Below are 7,485 nucleotides of genomic sequence, written 5' to 3'. Positions count from 1 at the left end.
TTCATACCAATGGCTCCGGCATCAATGGTTTCTTGTAATCCATTTTGAACCGATGTGTTGCCTTTGCTCGTAAGGCCGATATTTAATGGCATGGCATCGGTGGCTAGTAGCATGAGTTTTAAGTGAGCAGGACCAGGGGTACACGTGGTGGCTTTCGTACCCGTGGCGGGACCCGTACCCCCTCCGACTAATGTCGTAACCCCACTTGAGAGAGCTTCGGTACACAATTGGGGACATATAAAATGGACATGGGTATCTACCCCCCCTGCGGTCAAGAGTAACCCTTCGCCCGCAATTACTTCAGTATTAACCCCCACTATTAAATTGGTCGTGACATAATCCATAACATCTGGATTTCCCCCTTTACCAATCGCAACAATCATTCCGTTTTTAATGCCAATGTCCGCTTTATAAATACCCGTATAATCGATAATCAAGGCATTAGTGATAATAGTATCCACGACTTGACTCGCGTTCCTACCCGATGCTTGGCCCATTCCTTCTCGAATGACTTTGCCACCCCCAAATTTACACTCGTCCCCATACGTCGTCAAGTCATTTTCGACACAAATAAACAAATCCGTGTCTCCTAGTCGAATAATGTCGCCAGTCGTGGGGCCATACGTCTGGGCGTAGACACTTCGTGGCATTGTACACATGTGAAACCCCGACTGAGTGACATGACGTGGGAGGTTTTTCGAATCCAATACTCGATGGTGAAAACCTTTAGCCACCGCTTTCGCCACGATAGCATCCACTCGAGATTCATCCACGACTCCAGTTGCGACGTTGTTGCCACCCGAAATGATCCGATGGCCTCCAATCGGGACGATCGACACGGTCTTTTGATCCCCCGGCTCAAACCGAACGGCCGTCCCTGCCGCAATATTCAATCGATGACCATACGCTTGTTTTCGATCCATTTCCAAGTACGGATTTGCTTCAATTAAATGATAATGGCTGCCAATCTGAATGGGTCGGTCTGATAAGTTTGTGAGCTGTAGAACGCGTGTTTTGCGGCCTGCATTGAGTGCAATCGTAGTGTCTGGCGTCATGATCGCTCCTGGCTCGATGGAAGTTGGACTTAATGGTCCAAAGACTTCGAGCTGGGGCACTGGAAGAAACGATCCGTATAGTGCCAATGTCAAATCGCCATCGACTTTAGCAATTGGAGTATGAATCGTCACGAGTTTCGTGCCATCGACAAATGTACCTTCGACTTGCACTTCGTCCAGCATAGCAGCCACTCCGTCCATAACTTGGCGTCGACCGAGCATCTGAGCGCCTAACGTCATGAGCTCGGCCACGGTCTTACCATCTCGAATGAATTCCAGCACTTGCGTGGCCAAAAGGGCGACACTTTCGGTATAATTAAGACGAAGGCCTCTGGCCAAGCGCTTTTGAGCCACAGATCCAGCCATATGGAGCCATAGATGGTCTTCTTCTCGTGGACTGAGACGCATGGCGACTTTTTTGATAAGTTACAAACGATACAAGAAGGGGATACGGGGGGGTACGGGTGTTGCGATTATTGGCTCAGAGACCGTCAGGTGGGAAAAGGTCCAGATCGTGGACAGAAACGGGAACGTCATGTCGCCGATGAGCTTTCATTTTCTGTACTACTGACGACAGTGGGATCTCCTCAACCTTCTTATACGCGGAGATCCCCTTAAGCGAATGCAGGCATTGTTGTCACTTAAACAGGTATAGCTGGATCTTTGTAGCAGAGACCACTTTGATAGCTGATGCGATGCAGCATATCTGCTCCATTTATGGACTGAATGTACATTTTTTGACACGTTTAACGTCATACAACGAAAAGACGCAAGATCTCAGCAGAAAGGACGACTTTTCTTTGTAGGCGCGAGCCGAAATGTCTTTTCTTTAATGAAATGATTACTTCTATATTTGTAAGGATTTTGCCACTTTAGATAAACATAAAGGCGCAGTCTTTTGAGTATATTCATTTAAAAAGCGTAAGTAAATTAAGCGTCTGTCAATCTGATGTGGTATACGTGCAAATGGGTCCTTTTTCATCAGGAGATAGAAAAAATCATTGAAACAATGATGGATGGCGCGCAATTGTTACATATTACTGAGCTTTTTTCGACTAGTCAACTTTGCTGAAAATATAGTTTCAATTGATAACAAAATGCAGATCGCTGTGCGGAAAGCAGGTGTAACGGGGCATCTTTTGTAGGCGGGCACGTTTTAATGCGGCCACGCTTTAGACACACACCCTAGCACAGCGAGGAATCGGTTAGACCGTCTTCTCTTGCGTGCAGTGAGGTAGTCGTGGTAGGCGCCTTAGCGACCTCACCCAACGCACTAAGTACTATAGTAAAGTATCGTCACGAAACGAATTTCTATTTAATCGCAATAAATATAAATCCCTATTTTTCCACTCAAAAATGTCATCTATGCAGACAACACTAATATGTACTGCGAGCGTATCTTTCTAGATACCTCGCGTAACGGATGACGCTAGGTGTATCAGGGTGTATCCTTACATCAAATAAACACTAAAAGGTTGTTAATTAATATACACTAAAAAAGGTAGAGAATATTTGGAGAATATTACTTTAAATGGTAAAATTCTAAAAGCTTTTCCATTAGTAGATATAGACCATTATAGCTACTTTCTCCGCGGCCCATGTTAGATGATAATGGAAATACGCATCACGTTTCGCGTGATAGCTTCACCTTATTAAGTTACATAGAAAGAAGTGCGGTCGAACGAATGAGTTCGACCGTAGGGTACGATGCCATTTTGGCCATGCTGTCCGGTTTGGATAGTGATGCCCTCCATTCTGCCATCGCCAAGTTCAGACAACAGGAATTTGACGAGGCAAAGGAGAAGGTAGCCTTGCTTAATCAGCAGGCTCTCAACAGGCGGAACTGTTGAGGTTACAACAGGTACAGACCCCTGGACCTGGATAACGCACACGCGTCGTCCCGAAACCTTAAAGATTGACAACTCAAGGTTTGAGGGAGTCAAAGGAGACGCCCTCTTGCGATGGTTTTTCGAGTTGGACGATGCCATTAGGGTACGTCACATCGTCGACGAGCAAATGCAAGTCGCATTTGCTCAATGAAATCTGGCAGGTCGAGCCAAAACTTGAGCACTAGGCCTCATGTTGCGCGCCCCACATGTACTTGGCTCGGTAAAGACTTTGGAAGCCCGGCTCAAACAGACGTTTGAACCGCCTAGAGCTGAGTTCAGAGCTCGATCAGAGCTTCTGATACTCAAAGATGGCAAGCGTGATGTGCACGCTTATGCACAGCATATACGACTCTTGGCGAGTTGCATCACAAACAACTCAGTCCATGAACATACGTTGATTGCCGTGTTCATGCAAGGTCTTACGGATGGTCATGTAAAGACCCGCCTGTTCCGCAGAATTGGATACGCTTGAAGAAGCAATATCCGTTGCGGAACAGGATGACTTGCGCTTGAGACCGGCTCAAGCTAGTTCGTGATCGTATCGTCCCCCAAGACGACACGAGCTGGATGTCCAGAACCCATGGACCTTTCCTATGTCGAAAGCAAGTTGTAGTGCCACACGCCCAGTACCGAGAGGTACTGAACGTAATCATGGACCTAATACCAAAAAGGACAATGTATGCGGGTCCGACGTTGTTGCGAAACGCAACAGCAAGGCGAACCGCCAAAAATTGGTCGGGTGAAGTGCGCGCAACGCCCTACTGATCCACCAACCTCAAGAGAATTTGCAAATCACTTGACTAAAGTTGCTCCAGACACACAAGCATTATGTGTTTCTGCACCTAGTGATGATGTATCTCGGATTACCTTGAAATTAAAAGCGATAAATGTTTTCTCACTTCATCCCTGGTGGACTGTGAAGCGTCAAATATTATTATTCGTCGCTGTCGGTGTGGATAAGAGCTGATTAGAGACGAACCGAAGAATGACAGGCAGCTCCTGAGGCTATTTGACCTTTGATGCTTGGATCTCGTCGATCCTGGCGAAAATCAACATCGGATTCTCATGCGCCGTCGCCACTACGCGTTGAAGCCGCGTGATCGTCACTGGGCGAAAGCGGCGGCAGCTCCACCTCCCGGACAAGCCTTCGTCTAGCTGAATGACGTAAAAATAACCCGGTGAAGCAAATTCGCAGCCATTCTGAGTGTGTCGAGCTCCCCCAAACCTGTGGCCCAATTGCCGTTGTTCTCTCCGAATAACTCACCGCATAATCCTCCAGGTACCTCCTAAGTTGCATGGCCAAATCACATCTGGATATCTTCGGTTATCTTCTCCCTAGATAGGGTACGGCAAGTACTCGCGAGTCGTGATCAAGTTGGACTTCCAAATGTAAGAGTCCAGCAAGCTTGATTTCGCGCTTCGTCGCCATTCGCTAGAGGGTCGTTGGCTCAAATATGTCGAGCGCGACATACCTCCACGAGGATGACGGTGCGTCTAGCGACAGGCGTATCAATAATAGTGATCAAACGCGAAGTGAAATTTCATTACACGTTAAGAGATTTATAGTACGACAATAGTTTCATCGTACTGGATTTGGATGACAAATTTGATGTCATCTTAGGTCTACCTTGGCTCAGAAAATATGAGCGAAATATCAGCTAATAACATCAATCCGTGAAGATGCCTGCCACTTTTTCATCAGATGGCAATCTGATGAACGTCTTGGAGCGTCCAAAAGCGAATGGAAGTACTACGAGTGAGCGCGATGGCCTCACTTTTGGTACAATCGTTAGTACAACTGCACAAGATCACACTGTGATTACTAATCACCCTGTGAAGTCAGCTGCCGGCGGCTGTGCTAATGCGCAGGCAGCGCCTAAGGTCCACCACTCCACGAAGTCGAGTGAATTAAGACATGAATGTACGCATAGCGAGCGACTATCAAGGAAGATACCGGTTGTCCAAAATGAACAACACGATGATCCTAGGTCAAGTAGAGAGTCGACCGTAGAGGACCCGACTGTGATAGCGCAATCACAAAAAGAAAACGTTAAAAGAAGAAGTCCCTACGTACTTGAGGAGAAAGCCCCTCAAATAGTTCATACTAAATTGACTAGACCTCAGCATCTCGAGGGATTAATTCTTCGGCAGCCTGTGGAAATGGGGTTTCAGGAAGAAACCGAGACATTCAATGCCTTTATACTCTTGATCTGTATGCGCCTCCGAAGTTAACTTTGGAGATAAATTTATTACTAACCCTAGAGCCTAAGCCGTCCTTGAGAGATCTGCATGGTGGTAAAATCAAGCAGATCTGCGGACTCGTCACAGAGGACGATTACGAAACAGACATTCGGTCAGCGGTAATTTTTGCAGAGAACGAACGGGTTCTCAGCAGCTCATCAATGGACGAAAATGTCCTCGATGTGAAGACTCGGATTGAAAGATACAGTACTCAATCTTGGGAGTCACTCAAGGGAAATCCTCTAAACGAGGATTTAATATAATTCAGGGATGTGTTCCCTGAAGCGGTTCCATGCGAGTTGCCTAAGGATAAAGGCACCCGACATGAGATCGAGCTCAAACCGGGCTCGAAGTACTGTGTCATGAAGAAGTGGCCACTGCCTCGTGATCAAGTACTTGCGATCGATAAATTCTTTACCGATCGAGTAAAAGCGGGCGATGTAAGGGAGTCAACCTCCCCACATAGCTCTCCGACCTTCTGTGTGCGAAAGGCCACAGGAGGGTGGCGGATAGTGCACGCATTCAACAAACTGAATGCTGCAACAGTACCGGCTCAAACGCCGATACCTAGAAAAGACGTAATCATAGATGGTATGTCTAAGAGTACGATCTTTTCGTCTATGGATCTGATGGATGGGTTCTATCAAATCCTTATGCGAGAACAAGACATCCCGTACACAGCAGTGAGCACTCCCAGTGGGATGCTCTGGGAATGGCTAGTAATGCCATATGGGGCTTAGTGCAACATTCGATAGATGCGTAACGAATCTGTTGAGACCGGTGCGAGAATTCGCTCTGAGTTATTAACGGTGTATTCGTCTATAGCCGGACTTATGACGGAAAGACGGACGTGGGAGTTCCTTAAAGTCACGTTTATTCTAAAGCATAAGTTGTACGCAAATCTCAAGAAGTTCATATTCGCTGCAAGCGAAATACCACTTCTTGGGTGCAACGTCGGTAAACACGGCGTGCGCCCTGATCCCGAAAAGATCAAGGCATTTACCGATGGTCAGTTCCAGTCGATGTCAAGGGACTTGGAAAGTTCCTGCGTATTTGCATAAGTACTTCCGCAATTATGCCGAGATGACAGTTCATCTCTCTTGTCTTTGAAAAAAAGACGATAAAACGCTATGGATCGCCGATTGTCGGCATTCCTTCGAAGGTATCAAGCAAAGCTTGATGCAATCGCCCATCTTCGCGATTGCAGATCAAGACAGACCATTCCATGCCGACCCGATTTCGAGCCGGCTGCGCGTTCCAACAGTGAAAATAATCCCACTGTTGCAACACTCATTTCAAGTGTTCTGTCATCAACCTTGTTTGATGACTTAAAAAAAAGCCTACGAAGAAGATAAGGGTCCGTTGCGTTTATTGGATTATCAGATAAATGCATCCGATAATACTTTTTTAATATTTACCGGCTTTATATCGATCGTCATCCGATCGATACACAACACGCAACGGCATATTGTATTTCACAGCCCTTGCAGGCGACACTCCATCCCAAATCCCAATGATTTGCGCTTGCGCATCATGTATGAGCGTCACGATGCACCAATAACTGGGCATCGTGGACGTGAGAAAACTTAACTCACAGTAAGTCGCGACTTTTATTGGCCCCGCCAGTATCAGTTTATGCGCAAGTACGTTCGTGCTTGCGAAGTATGTCAACGGGTGAAGCCCAGCCCTTCATCCCGTGCACCTCTCCAACCTCTACAACTTCCAGCAGAGTGTTGGCAGTCCGTATCTGTGGACTTCGTCTTCGGATTTCCCGAAAACGACCACAAAAATAATGGAATCCTTGTTTTTGTAGACAGATTCAGCAAGATGGTGCACCTTGCTGCGGTACCAGAGTCGATTACGGCTCCGGGTTGTGCCCGTGTCTTTATCGACACGGTATTCAAATTCCACGGTTTACTCCGTGAACTGGTCTCGGATAGAGATCCACCGTTATCGGCGGAGTTTGGCAATCCGTATTCTGATCTCTCGGAACACGGCTGACTATGTCAACATCCGATCACCCAGAAACGGATAATCAAACAGCGTCCTCGAAGAGATACTTCGAGGTTACGTCCAATCGTATCCGAATTGGAGCGAGTTTTTACCGATGGTCGAATTCGCCATCAATAATTCGGTGCATGCGTCTACAACGCATACACCGTTCTTTGTGAATGGCTTACGCCATCCTCGCATACCGACCCAATTAGAGGGATCCTCTAGTCTAAGGGGGGGGGACTCGCAGGAGCAAAACCAATTCTGGCTCATGCTCAACACGCGTCGAAAATAACAACGACGCGAGT

At 46.9% G+C, this 7,485-nt stretch overlaps 1 protein-coding gene across 1 annotated transcript in view; it reads right to left on the bottom strand.

Annotated features, from left to right (window-relative positions):
• The window catches only part of CCR75_004202 (uncharacterized protein), a gene marked incomplete at both ends in the record, with an annotated part of 2,729 nt that extends 1,266 nt beyond the window's left edge, over positions 1–1,463 (bottom strand). The window contains one exon of the mRNA XM_067962290.1: positions 51–1,463. Within this exon, the coding sequence (XP_067817608.1) occupies positions 51–1,463 (1,413 nt within the window). The remainder of the gene's footprint in view (positions 1–50) is intronic.
• Positions 1,464–7,485: the final 6,022 nt, after the last annotated feature.

This window comes from Bremia lactucae, linkage group LG3 (genome assembly GCF_004359215.1).
Source record: "Bremia lactucae strain SF5 linkage group LG3, whole genome shotgun sequence".
Classification (NCBI taxonomy): domain Eukaryota; phylum Oomycota; class Peronosporomycetes; order Peronosporales; family Peronosporaceae; genus Bremia; species Bremia lactucae.
Note: the sequence above shows the minus strand (reverse complement) of the source record. Positions and strands in the feature narration are given on the sequence as shown.